At 41.5% G+C, this 14,439-nt stretch overlaps 1 protein-coding gene across 1 annotated transcript; it reads right to left on the bottom strand.

The window, feature by feature from the left end:
* Positions 1-272: 272 nt before the first annotated feature.
* On the bottom strand, positions 273-13,266 carry tbc1d31 (TBC1 domain family, member 31). The gene is made up of 23 exons (XM_035164866.2): positions 12,873-13,266; positions 12,018-12,158; positions 10,998-11,113; positions 10,546-10,724; positions 8,887-9,038; positions 8,591-8,750; positions 8,187-8,387; positions 7,910-8,071; positions 7,610-7,689; positions 7,299-7,445; positions 6,761-6,894; positions 6,458-6,591; positions 6,147-6,326; positions 5,779-6,011; positions 5,571-5,643; positions 5,334-5,413; positions 5,097-5,232; positions 4,439-4,531; positions 3,987-4,115; positions 3,600-3,794; positions 1,337-1,406; positions 1,039-1,242; positions 273-682 (listed from the first exon to the last, which is right to left on the bottom strand). Exons 1-23 carry the CDS (start codon positions 12,941-12,943, stop codon positions 528-530), a joined length of 3,225 nt encoding a protein of 1,074 aa, XP_035020757.2. The 5' UTR covers positions 12,944-13,266; the 3' UTR covers positions 273-527.
* Positions 13,267-14,439: the final 1,173 nt, after the last annotated feature.

Here is a 14,439-nt window from a genome sequence, read left to right as displayed (position 1 = left end):
TCGCATTACTGGTCAAGAAACAGCTCAAATGGATTTGGAAGAGGCCACTGCTGAGACTCAGCCATGAATTAGTATGACAATGTAGGTGTTTTCACTAGGGACGGTGAGCAAAGGCAGAACTGTCGGGTTATCAAGAGCTGCATTACAAATCCTCGGGGCTACACTCTACTGTTGCTTACTAACAATTAAGGACAAAACAAAAGAAGCAATTAATGTATTACCTTAAAATTTACAATGAGACAGAGATAAAAACAGATTTTAAATAAGACAAATGATATGAAAACATTTTATTCAAATCCAAAATGGAGCACCAGCACATATAAACTAAAATGTAATAGACAAAACTGTGTGTCAATATCCATGTAAATCAATGTTTAAATGAAAACCCTGAATGTATGTAATATAACATTAAATAGAAGGTGGTGTGATAATAAAGTCAGAGCTCGATTCACTGTTTCTGTATTGCCAGCTCGCTTGAAATGAGAATATGTTTTTCAGGCACAATAAAGACGCAGAGCATTTTGTAGTCACTGGGAGACAGAGGACAGTGTGTGGACAGACTGTGAAGCGGCAGAGCTGCCCTCTCTGACTCTGGCCGCTAGCTTCTGTCTCAGGTCTCTGATTTCCTTTAGCAGTTCTCTCTCACTGCTGTCCAACTGGGCCCGGCCTCTGTCTAAGGAGACTTACAGAGTAGAGAGAGAGAGATAAGGACAAACTGGAATATGATTAACTGATACAAAAAATATGTCAAAATAATAACAGTCATTTTATTCACATTCTGAATGAAAAAGCATATATTTTTTTTAATTTAATTTAATTTAATTTCACTTTCTCAAAAAAGTAAAAGGAGATCTCTTTTGCTGTTTTAATCTATGGTGACTGATTAATATATCTTGCTACATTGATTTTGTGGTCTCTGAAACTGACCATTATCTTGCTGCGATTGCACCAGGAAAACACAATAATATGACAAAAATCACAATTATAAAATACATTACTGTAGCCTTTAAAAACAAGAACATATATATAGTGACTTACAGTTGGTAGAAGTGCTCTCTGAAGGTGAGTTGCTGTTCAGACACACCATGTCAGTTCCTGCCTGTCTTGCAGTGGTGGCAGTGTTGAGTTTGAGGGCCTGACCAGCTCCGTTGATTTCAACATGAACAGCAGCGGTGGTGCTGGGTCTAAGTGGAAGTCCTCTGATAAAACCTGGTGACCTCGTCCTCGTATGTCTCTGGTCCTCTGATACAAAGCAAACACTGTCATACTACGTCCAAATTTCAACTCACCAGCCACAATCAACACGTGTGTGTGCATACTGTATGTGTGTTAATACCTGCGTCTGCTGAAGACCAGGCCTGTCGCTGCTCCTGTAACTGGGCTCTTGCACTCATCACTTCATCCCACTGCAAAAGAACAAATACTGTCTAAATGAATAACAGTAGACAATGAACTTAGGCCAGTGCTGTGGTTCTATTATCCCACAGTTTGTCTTCAGTGATAATTCATAATTAACTAGGGCAGTGCCTGTTCTAAACCTGTATGCTTAGAAAGTGCTGTTTGATTGGCCTGTGGTGATGCTGGTTGCAGCTTTCTGTCTGTAACTGTGAGTGAGTGAGTGAGTTTCTGCCACTGTGCTCCTCTGCCCAGTCAGTGTGCTGTGCAGGGGGTGGTGAGTAATGTCCAGCAGTTTGTTTCTGGTCTTCTTTCTGCCACTGATATGAGGGATTCCAGCTCCGTTCCCACCACAGAGCCAGCTATCCCCACCAGTCTGTCCAGCCTCATAGTATTTCTATTCTTCATGCTTCTATTCTTACACCACAGCATAAAAGAAGGGGCTTGCAACAACTGACTGGTAAAACAAAGGACCCCAGCCTCCTCCTTGTTCCGTTTCTGTGGAGGGTGTCTGTGTTCACTGACGAGTCCAGTCTATCATCCAGCTGCAGTCCGAGGTATTTACAAACTGGCTGCAGATGTGGCCACCAGACTCCTGTACTCTCCTCCCTGTCTGTCCCTGAGTCTCCCCTTGTCCAGGTGAGAGTCAGCCCTGTGTAGCAGAAAGAGGATGGCGTCTTCCACAACCACTTTCTCCTGGTAGGCAAACTGCAGTGGGTCAAGCCGAAGGTGATCGAGAAAAAGCCTTTCCAAGGTCTTCATAATATGAGATGTAAGTCACCTGCAGTAATTGAGCTGTGGCCAGTAAAGACCTGCTGCTGGACTTAGTCCACAGAAACCTGAAGCTGCACCACAGCTACAGCACAACGAGCTGTTTATTCAAAGTTCTGTCAAGCTCATCTCAGTACGCAGAACATGTATGCGTGTCATGAACACACTTGTTGTCGCGGTCGACAATGTCACTTACGTGGATGAGTCCCAGCTGCTGCTGCTACAGAGTGTATGTCCTCTATTTATTATTGTTTAAGTTTATTAATATTGATCATAACATGCCAAGTGTGAAGCTGATAAGATGAACTGTTCTCGAGATATGTGAGCCACATAAAGACTTTTTAAGTATTTTTAAAAATTTGTTCTCAAGTAGTTTCCTACGAAAACTATTCTAAAGTTCTAAAATTGCAGAATTGTTCGCACATGTGTTCTTATATTGATGAATGCCACGAGTTCCAAAGTTAAAAGCGAATGCCATTTTTTTCTAATTAGCATAGGTAAATGCCCCACCAATGCCCATAAAAGGGTATGAGACTACAGTGCTGTGTGCACACACAGAAAACACAGAAACTGAAAAAAACATTTAAGAAGCCAGGGGTGATTTAACGAAAATCGAAAGACAGCGCTGCACCAGACTCAAACCGTTATATTTTGTAGTGTCAGAAGCGGAAATAAAATACCACAAACCAAAATCACACTCAGTAGATCAGACACCATTACCTCTATGCCTTTTTTTAACTAAACACTGTCCCATTTTAGAACATTGGACAATATGGAGAATATCCCTTGTACGTTCTGCCGCACTTATTAATGCCTACCGCCAGTAGATGTTATCTGATGTTAGTGACCACCAGCAGATATTAGGGACATGTCTTCAGCTGTGTGCCTTAGTGTCATCAGTTGTTTCCGCCTTTAATCACAAGACACCCTCTTCTAAGGCAGGCCCACCACAGGTTGATCAGACCTGGGTGCATGTCCCTAGCCTTTTGGGGCCCAGTTGGGATCTGTCCTCCTGATCCAGAGCCATTGGCTACAGTGTTCTGCAGTGTGTGATGTTTCTTTTATGGTCTGGTGCAGGACTTGTCCATGGATCCCCAGATCTTTGAGCAACCTGATGGTGGATGTTTCAATGAAACCCCTGCAGCCAATCTCCACAAGGCAAACTATTCCCCTTCAGCCATGTTGTTTTGCCTCAAATGCCATATCTGCATACAGCAGCCTTTTCTTCTCATTCGCTTCATCAACAGCATCCTCCCAGGGTACTGTCAATACTACAGACTAAATGATGCACAGGGTGTTGGACCAGGGTACCAGGTCTGGTATCAGGGTGGTAGTGACAATATGTGATGGGACTGTAAGCTGCTGGCCAACATCATCCAATCTTTTCCAGTCTCATGTCTGTAAACGGCTAAACATACTCTTGTTGTTCTCACCTTCCTTCCTGCCACATCTCTCATGGTGTCAGCCAGTCTCTCCTCCTCTGCCAGGGTTTGCCTGTGAAGCTCTGCCAAACTCTCCCTCTTCCTCTCCTTCTCAGCGTTGACCTGCTGCAGCCGGTCCGCTATGTCTCTCTGCCAGTCTGACTCCAGGCCCAGCTGGCATGCCTCTGCCAGGGATTCCTCCAGGATCTGCAAGCATAGAGGAGGAGATCATGGATACTACAATATGATTGTGAGGCTTTCTTGTAAAACCAGATGTGGTATTGAGATATATATATATATATATATATATATATATATATATATATATATATATTTAAAAAAATATATACTTGTATATATACGTATATGTATATATACATACTGGAAATTGTCATTCACCTGCATGTTTGTCTCAGGGCAATGCAGCAGCTCTGCAAGGCTCTCCTCCTCTCTGTCTGCCTTCCTCATTCTTATCTCCACCTCCTCTTCCACTTCCCGTCCCATGCGCCCCTGCTCCTTCAGCAGGTGCTGAGGGCAAATGGTCATGGAAAAATAGGTTTTTAAACGAACACGGTCAAATTTTCAACTAAAAGTCACTGCAATAATCTCAGTGCCTATTACATCAAGTTAACAGCCGCAACTTAACATCCTAAGCCTTACTGGCTGACCGGTTACTACTGTTACACTATTTCATTTGTTCTATATCTAGGAGGAAAGCAGCTATAACTTATTACATTTTATGGTATTACAATTGCAAATAGGTTTCTTGGTTGATAAAAGATATTATTGAGGAACAAAAGTAAATACAAGCCACAAAATAGAGAAGAGTTTAAAAACGAGGCATTCATCACCTGTTCAAGTCTTTTCCTCTGAGCCTCTAGCTCCATCTGCCTTATCTCCAGATCCTGGACTGCTGCAGCTGATTCTTGCTCTCGGAGATCCATCTGTGGCAGAACATGGATGTTAGTGTTTGTATCCTTAGTAGGAAACAGCTGATTATTAGCTGACATTTATTTTGAATGTGATCACTTATTTATAGACCAAATTAAAGTTAAAATGAGGTAGCATCAAGTCACAGAGGGTGATCATAGACACAGGCAGGGTAACAGTGTTCAACTTGTGCCAGCAGTAAATAACATGATCCATCCAGTGAGTAGTTTTTAGCAGAAACTTCCAAACTACAAAAACTATGTTGAGGATAAAGAATAAACTGACAACATTTATTACAGTTATGATTCGCTGGTGAGTTTGGGAGCTCATATAATGAAATGCTGTCAATTTTAAACCCTACAGTTTTGGTATGGTTACGGTGACCTGGACCCACGACCACCAAATTCCCAAAAGAAATTCCCTCAAGGTGTTCTTGAGATATTGGGTTCACGACAATCAGAGGACATATGGACAGAGGGACAACCCCAAAACACCTCCGCTACTGGCTGTTGTTGGCGCAGAGGCATATAAATATATAAACTACATGTTGTTTTTTTGACCACAGAACACTGTGTTTACCTTTCTTCTGATCTCCTGGTCTAGTCTTTGTATCTGTGAGGCTCTCAGGTCCTGCTGGTGTTTGAGGAAGCGTCTTCTAGATGTGTCCAGCAGCTGTAACTCCTTCACCTTCAGCTCTCTCTTCATGGCTGCCAACCTACAGAGGACAGAGAAGTTTCAACAACCAATTTCAAAACATCAACATCGTTTTGTTTCTCATAACTAAACTATAGAATTGTCTGTGTCTTGTGCTTTTACTTTGCCTTCTGCTGTGTTAGTTTTTCCTCTTCTTGTGCCAGGTTGTTTCTGCGCTGTTCCTCCGCCTTTTGTAGCAGCTCCTGTGTTCAAACCAATCACGTACCTTGATTCAGTTTACTTACTTTCCGTGCAAAGCCTGTGTTTCATATACAGATACACTGTATGAGCAAGCCAACAACCTACACTACAGTAAAATCTACTTTTAGTGAATTTTGAAAAGCTGCACAACCAATCAACCTGTTGAGTGTAATATGCCTCCTCTTCAGCTTGACGACGAACGAAATCTGCCCGAAGCGCTGACACCTCCTGCCTGTTTAAACAACACATATACACTAACATGTGATGCATCTTTGCATAGCATTCACTTTAAATGTTATTATCCAACATGAGCTTAAGTTAAATAAATAAAAATCATAAATTATCACCTCATTCTCATTTATCTCACCTTTCACCGAGATACTCCATCTCCTGCAATCGTATCTTCTCCCTCTCCTGGCTCTGATATTCCACTATGAATTCTGGGTAGTGGTTGAACACGGGGTACTGGCCTTTGGTCAGTGGTGCGAAATCAGACAGCAGAGTCCTGGGATGGATGTCTGCAGGCGTGCTACTCAGCAGCCGGTAGGCCTCCCTTATCATGGCTCCCACATCCAGATTGTTTCGATGGTGAAAAAAATACTGATAAAGAGGTAAACAGGAGAGATGAGGGAAATTTTAATGGAGGAGGAGAAACCAAATATTTTGTTGAGTGACGTTGGGAAACCCTTATTTTCAGAAGAAAGAAGCAGAAAAGAGAGATGGGAGAGTTGTTACCGAAAAATCCTGTTTCTGGGAGCAGAGAAGCAGTGGCTCACGGCAGCAGGTGATGTAGGCCACACAGGCCATGATCAGGAATGACGGATGGTTGGAGAAAACGTTGTCAAAGAGTCTGAGCCACTCCTCTCGAGTCAAAACCTCTGAGAACAGGGTCTCCATCAGGGGCCACACATAAAGCTGGGGGAGACACAAAGATACAAAATAATGTGTTTAAAATTAACCAGTCAGAGATGTAGTCACATAGATGTCTATCTGACCTCTCGTCCACCTTTCTATTCCACCTGCATGTAGCTGTGTCTTTAAGATACCTGGGAAGTAATGCCACAGTCCACCAGGTGTTGTAGCAGCTCCTTGTCATGATGAGCCAGTACGTTCTCCGCCATGTTCAGGATGTTCAGAGGAGGGTTAGGGAAGTACTCGAACCAGTGCTGGCACCAGTTCACTGCAAAACATCGCTGAGTAAACAAAACTCCAACTAGCATGTTTAATAAACTGACAATAACTTAACATTGCCACATGACATTCGGTGACCTCATAAACAACAATGAAAACTGTAGTTCAGAATTTCAAAAAATTCTGTTTAAAGCAACAGAATCTAAAATGACAAGTACCAATGAGAGTTGCCACCACCTCGAAGCAGAGCATTGGGTTGTTCTGGAAGAGCTTCACAAAGGGGAATGCCACCAGGGGAAGGTACTCCACCTCTCCAAAGATGGCTGCCCAGTGAGCTAAGGCAGACAAAACCCTGCGAAGTAGAGGCAAATTAGGTCTAAAAAATATTGGAAAATCTAAATAGTGAAAAACTTCTACAATTAAAGGTTCAACTCTCTATATATAGCAGGTTTAGGTTAGAGTTAGGCATTCAGGCATTTGGGAGTGATGGTTAAAACACGTTTAATCTTTACTGTTCCTCTCTCCCTCATTACTGTGTGTTCCTGTACTTTGTGAGGACCATTTGAAGCATAGATCCTAGTACATTTTTGGATGAGGTCATTTTGACCAGTCTGTACTTTGGTTTTAGGGTTAGGCATTAAGTTGTGATAGTTAAGGTTAGGGTAAGGGGCTGGGGAATATATTATGTCAATGAGTGTCCTCACTAAGATAGAGGTACAAACATGTGTCTGTGTGTGTGAAGGAGAGAAAGAGTACCTCTGAAGTCCTCTCTGTAACTTGTGACTTTTGATGGGGTATTTATCGTGCAGGGTGAGGTAGGCTGAATGCAGGCCTTTATCAGTCAGACTGCTGTATGCTGCATGGTTCTCTGGGAGACACAGCAAAGACCGCCACACAAACATCCTGCAACACACACACACACACACACACACACACACACACACACACACACACACACACACACACACCATAGAAATCTTTAAAATACATAAAGTATACGAAAAACTCTTAAAACTTGACTGGTATGCATTTTTTGGTCAACAGACACAATTTAATCCTACATTTACCTATATTTAGCAGGATATTCTCCAAAGGCCTTAAGCAGAGCCACCAGTCTCCTCTTATTCAGACCAGCTGGTAGTTCATTCTGTTCAAAGAATGATACAGTCACTACACCTGGTCAGAGAGGGGGGTGCTTTGTTTGTTAAGTGAAGATCTTAATGTTGAAACAAAACATTGCCTTCCATAAAGAAAATTGAGAAAATGACAAAATATGCAGTGAAAAAACACACTTCAAAATAAAAAACACTTACAAAAGAAAACCAATGTGTTGGGACACGTAAGTACATATCTGTATGATCTCATACCTCTTTATCATCAGTAGGCACAGCAGGAGGTCTAAGTATCTTCACCCGTGTCCTACCTGAGCTCATGACTGGTCTTTGAACAACCTCTGACCTGACTGTGACCTTTGACAATTCCTGGTGAGCATCACCATCTGAAACTACTGCCACCCTGGAGGGAGGAGGCTGGGTGAGGGCCAGAGAAAAACGCACACACCATGAAAAAATGAACACTTAATTATCAGCAACATATCAGAAAACTCTTGTAGATCATTGCACTGTTGTCACAACTGCCTCTCACCTTGTTTAATTCCTGTGTGAGACTCTGGACATTGTAGATATTGATGCTGCCATTATCCATGATGGCCGCAACATGTCTTCCGTTGGGGCTGACTGCCACTGTGGTAATGGCATTGTCATGGGAACCCATGTGGAAAAGCAGCTTGCAGGTTTGAATGTTGATGAAACGCATTACACCATCCTGGCTCAATACACCTATTGTCTACACAGATGGGAAAAAAAGCCACGAACGCATGACACATATAAACAGACTACAGGCTCACCCACAGACACACAAACAGAATCTCTTACAGGAGAATAATGTCAAATATTTCTGAAACTGATACAAATGTTTGAGACCCCATAGCAGAAGAACAGAGGAGATGAGAGAGGAAGTGAAGTTTACTGGTCATGTTTTCTGTGTACCTGGCTGGCTCCTCTGTCAAAGCTGTCTGGTAGAAATTCCAGCTGTCTGACTGTTCGGACCTGCGTGGGCATCTGTATCACCCTGACCAGCTGTTTGCTGTCCAGACACCACAGGTGCAGCAGGTTGGAGCGCCCACCTGCTACAAGTCTCTTTCCATCACTGTCAAAAAAGTCATTGTTTGGTGATCCCTTCTGATCCCTATTTACGCTAACTTTTAGTTTGCTTATGAAGTGTAGTGTTATGTAGTCAGAAAAATACAGCAAAGAGCTCACTGGTTGTGAGGTGAGAGACCCACCGTGTGACAGCAAAAGCCTTGTAGGAGATTTGGGGGCCACAGTCAGGAACAGGGAGCTGGTATTTGCACAACAGTGTGTCACTCTCCCAAGCAAAGATGGAGTCATCACTGAAACAGCTGAGTATGGTGTTACTGTCAGGCAGAAAAAACACCTACAACACAAAGAACAGCATTCTATTACCATAACAACAATGAAAAGGACAATTCATTTAAACCATTAATTTACAAGGTTAATTTACTTTGACAGACTTCCTCAGATGAATGACAACCTTCATCAATTGATCAAACTACTATTTTTATACGCAGAGTTTGAGGAAAGGCAAAAGGAGCATTGCACCATGTGATAATATGCTGTGATGGGCAACATTAGATATGAGTTTACTTGTTTTTGTGCATTCAGTGATTTAGCTAGCTATCTTTCTGTTATAAAATGAGCAATGATGAACATTTCTAAAATGTAGAATTTCAAGTAAAGGTTCAACAATTATTGAACGTGACTCAAGCTTTACTTGAAATTTACTTGAAAAAAGTTCACTTCATATCTCAGAGACAGGCAGGTGTGTGCAGCAATGTGTGGGGATGTTTGTATCCACCCACCTTTTTCGACAATTTTGGGCCACAGAGAAACTGAGTGGCACACAAATGTCACAGAGTGAGACTTCTGGAGTTTAGCAGCCCATGCATGGGCTTGGGCAAAAATGGAGTTGAATGCCTTACATGAAAATTCGTAAATCAATCAATCAATCAAATTGTATTTGTATAGCCCATATTCACAAATCACAGTTTGTCTCATAGGGCTTTAACAGGGTGTGACATCCTCTGCCCTTAACCCTCAACAAGAGTAAGGAAAATCTACTAAAAACCCTTTTAACAGGGGGAAAAAACGTAGAAACCTCAGAGAGAGCCACATGTGAGGATCCCTCTCCCAGGACGGACAGAAGTGCAATAGATGTCAAGTGTAAAGGAGAACATCAAGATAAAGGTTTTAGCAGCATTGAAGCATAACTGAAGGTCAATGAATTGATGGATTATTGTCAGTAATGGTCGAGTATCTGAGGAGAAATACTATATATCAGGCAGTCCTGCTGCAATCATAGTCTATGGTCAGCTGCCACCACGATCATGATCCACCATCAAGATCGGATGCCAACACGATAAAGGATTCAGGTAAAGTAACTGAAAGTTCCCCCTCTCCTTGTTGGAGCAGAGATGGATCTTGTTAAACGTGAGCATCTTCAAAAGGCACTGACTGCCTGTTGGTTCTGCCACTTCTGAGAGAAGTTTATCTACAATGAGGAGAATTTGGAACTCGTTCCATCACTTGGGGTTCTTCACATTGAGGTTGACATAACAGCAAAGCTATCGCTTGAGATGATAGTTCAATTCAATTCATTATAATTGTAGTTGTATATCGCCAAATCTTGTTTACTTCTACACTAGGTAGGACACTGTTTATTTATTGTATATATTTTACAAGCCTTTTGTATCAGGCAACACTATTGCTGAGCATATTGATATCTCACTTTTAAAAGACTGTGATTCAGTTGTGTGCACTCCTACAGCTCAAAGTGGTCAGAACCCCCCCCCATGGCTAATGTTAAAACACTGCCTCTGACTATTTGTAATTATTGTTTTCACTTAGTATGTCTACACATTTACCTTCTGTATGCAAAAAGACTGTCTGATGTTCAGCTTCCTCTTCCTCTGGAAGGTGTCCAGGTCCCAGAGCTGTGCCGTGTCTGAGGACGTGGTGATGGCATATCGGCCTGAGCTGTGGACAGAGATTGATGAAACTGCTCCCTCATGACCTCGCATCCAACTGACCAGCTGCTTTGTGTCTGTGCAAACATACAGAGGTAAATTGTATTGAACAAGTTTATTTACAGTTAATTGTGGTGGTGTGGAATGGATGAAGTGAATGCATCATGAATGCTGATTTCCAATATAATTGGAAGGGGGGGGGGAAAGAGAGCAGCAGAGAACAAAGAATAGCAACTTTGATTTAAAATGAACGATAAAAGTTGTGACTTGAAAACCTAAAAGCAGAAAATATCCCTTATATCAAAATCAAAATAACGAAACAATGTGTTGTGTGTATGTGTCCATCATACCCTTGTCAAAGCACTTGATAGTGTAGTCAGCCAGCGCCACAAGTAGCTCTGTGGTCCTGCGGAGGCTGAAAGCCAGAGCAGTGCAGGCCTGTCCGGTCTTCTGCACCAGACGAAATCTACCCCAAGAAGAAGCAATAAAAAAACAAAACAAAGGAGTGGATAAATGGGAAAGCATGCTGGGTTTCAGGGTAATGGCTGACCACTGATTGTGTCCTCTAAGTTGAAAGAAAAACCATTTACACTGACATGTACTCATTTGGCTGATCCGTGTATCCAGTTATTTACTACTGAAGGACAACACTAAAACACAGTAAGAACTAGTTTAGGATGTCAGATGTGTTAGAAGAGGAGGTGCTGTCAGAGGAGATGAGTCCTTAAGGGGTTCTTGACGATAAACAAAAATGTCCCTGTTCTGATTGCAATAAGTACAGTAGTTTGTTTCCACCATTGGGGAACCACCAACCAGAACAGTCTGGACTGTGATTGACTTGTGTGCAAGGATGGCAATAGCAAACAACGTTCTTTGAAGAAAGGCAGTGACTTTAATTTGGGTAGCCAGTGGAGGTCAATGAGCAGCTTAGTGATGTGCAGCTCTTTTTGGCTGATTGAAGACCAGCCACTCCACTGCATTCTGGACCATGAGGTTGCATTATGAGTGAGGTAAGGCTGGATTTTTCTTATGTTGTATAGTGCAATGTTGCATTACTGGGAGAAAAATAAAAAATGTTCAGAAAAGGAAAGCTGGTCATCAAATATCGCACCAAGATTTCTCACAACCTTAGTAAGGGTGAGAGATGAATAGGTTTTTTAATGTTGAAATGGTGCTGGAGAGAGTAAGTAGATTAATTCGACTGAAGAGATTATATACATTGCAAAGAGAAGGGGCCTCAGCACTGAGCCTTGCGGGATCCCTGTGGCCATGAGACATTAAGGGAATGTCTGGTGATATGAATCATTGTCATGTTTATATAGATGAAATGAAAGGGTGTTTTTTGCGTCATTAGCATGATTGTCAATCACCTGTTTCTGCTGATGTCAAAGACATAGATGTTTCCGTGGTGATCTCCAGCCAGAAAGGAATCTCCTTTGATGTCAAAGGTCACATGGAGGAAACGCACAGTCTTGCCCCGCTGAGTTGTGCGAGCAACTGTCACTAAAACACTGAGGAAGACAAACAGCACATGTTAATAACAGAAAAGGAAATTCAGACATCACTGAAAATTAAACTCAGTGCTTTTCACTTAATTGTGGTGGCTCTCTGTGGTTATAATTTACCCTGAAAAAAGTGGCAGAAACGCTTAAGCAGCTTGTCTCATGATCAAACTTACGTTGAGTGCAACTCATCAGCATTTTGTAATTAAATATGGCCAAGTCAATTCCTCCAATTCTCAAAAATTGTTAGAATTTAATTTTCTCTTGCTATTGATTAACCAATAGCCGTACAACTGGACAGTTACAGAATGGTTACAGCACAACAATAACTACCTGATTACTTATCCATGCAATTGTGAGACACAGCAAAGGGTAATTTGATATTAGACCATACAACAGATGATATCTGATTTAATCAGGATTCTATCTAAACTCCACAATTTAGATTGGACTGCGTGGCTGAAGTCCTGTTGCTGTATAAATAAATCGGACTTGACTATATGACATTATCGCGTAGTAGTCTATCTATATTGAGTTTTAGCTTTGTATATCTGTATTATAATTGTCACCATGAATGCACAAGCAGTGCAACAAGTGTGAGTGAACAAACTCCCCACACAGTGATCATATGCTTTCACAACACAGTCCAGACAGAGCTGCCCCCCCTCAGCGTCAGATACAACAAGAGACCCATCTTGTGTCGTTCAGACGTTTCAAACCCACCTCTTTCCTGCTGTTGGTTTCCGATGCCACACGTTCCCCTCTTCTTTGTTTCCTATGTCCGTCACCTCCATTTTACAACGCTTTATAGAAACCAAGTGCAAACTTTTGGAAAGCAGAACAATTGGCACTTTACTTTGTGTTTCCGCGACAGCCAACAGAAACACGGTGGGCTAACAGGCTAGCCGGCGAATCTCTGTTCAGGCGGGGCAAATAGCGCTAAATTTGAAAGAGCAGTATTGGCGATAAATAACGACCAGAGAAGACGCAGAGGTTATCGATAAAAGCTCGGTTACATCATATAATATTATTCAGAGTTCTACAGTAACCCAAAACTTTAGGGGACATTGTGCTGACAATTTTCTTCAAACTGCAGTTGCAGTTTTTATGTTGATGACGGTTATTGTGTCGCTTAAAGTTGACGTAAGAGGTAAACAGAGTTGGGCATTATGGGAAACGTAGTTCAAAAAGCTCACGGAGTCTTTCATTGTAAACCTTTAGGTCTTATTCTTATTCTTATGATTTTATCATTAGATCTAAACATGCTTAAAATGTGTTGATGGCTATGATTTAATAGGAAATTGCAGCTTTCCCTAAAATATACGAGTAGATCAAGCTATAATTTTTTTAATCATACTTTAGCTTTCAGATGCCTTATCAAGTGAAAGTTGTCTGAGTATATGTGATCTGAAGCTGCTTGTCGAATAGCACACAACACATTCTATCATTGTGATGTTAAAAAGATAAAGGAGTGTGCTGTGTATTGTTTGCTGCTCATTGAACTCCAGCTGCGTGGTGACTCCTCTTCTACATGAACAGTAAGATGCTGTGATGTGCAGAGCATCACCAGGTCAGATATCAAGACAGTGGACACCTACACACCTCTCATCAAATACAAGGCCACGTTTAAATTTGATGATTCCTTTATTCAGACTGACTATGTTTATAACTAATGTTAATACATGCATTACTTTATTGAACGAATGCAAATTTGCATCAGTACAAACAATACTAGCAATCAAACTTTGATTTGATTTGGAAATGACACCAAAACATAAAATGAGCCTCACTTCCATCGAGAAGCCTCGAGGCCATTGACCAATCAAACCTCAGAAAAAAGAACTTTCCAAAACACAAAGCAGTCACAGTCATGTACCTGCATGGTGCAAAATGAAATGAAATGTCTACCACAAGGTGTCAGGGTGGAGACAACAATGCAGAAACGCTGGCTAAGAACAGTTACTTTTGACCTAACACATATGATAAAGAAATGTGATTTAGCCTGTGTTATAAAAACGAATCATATACACAGTCTCATCATCAAGTAAGAGAAATGGAATGTAGCTATTCATATCAGTAAACGTCTGTTTGCCTCTGATTAATCCACCACTTTCAGTCAAAGTAAGTTATATTACTGTTGTAAAACCTGATTGAAGATGTAGTCATTCTCTACTTTCATGCTTCATTGACACGTTATATAAACTCAGTTGGTAAAGACAGAAACTGAATTTTAGCATTTTCTTTTCAACATTTCCCTCGTTTTCTCTGCTGATTTTTTAAAGCTTCATCA

This window comes from Hippoglossus stenolepis, chromosome 8, assembly GCF_022539355.2.
Source record: "Hippoglossus stenolepis isolate QCI-W04-F060 chromosome 8, HSTE1.2, whole genome shotgun sequence".
Lineage (NCBI taxonomy): Eukaryota > Metazoa > Chordata > Actinopteri > Pleuronectiformes > Pleuronectidae > Hippoglossus > Hippoglossus stenolepis.
The sequence above is the reverse complement of the archived record's forward strand: the minus strand, read 5'-3'. Positions and strand labels throughout refer to the sequence as shown.

What these genes read in the sequence shown, in the direction of transcription:
- tbc1d31 (XM_035164866.2), bottom strand. Translation starts at nt 12,943, where the DNA reads ATGGAGGTGACGGACATAGGAAACAAAGAAGAGGGGAACGTGTGGCAT. An exon ending in AGAGGAAAAGACTTGAACAG is followed by an intron (nt 4,116 to 4,438) that starts GTGATGAATGCC and finishes ATTTGCCCTCAG; the next exon opens with CACCTGCTGAAGGAGCAGGG. An exon ending in GAGATGTGGCAGGAAGGAAG is followed by an intron (nt 1,407 to 3,599) that starts GTGAGAACAACA and finishes GTTCTTTTGCAG; the next exon opens with TGGGATGAAGTGATGAGTGC.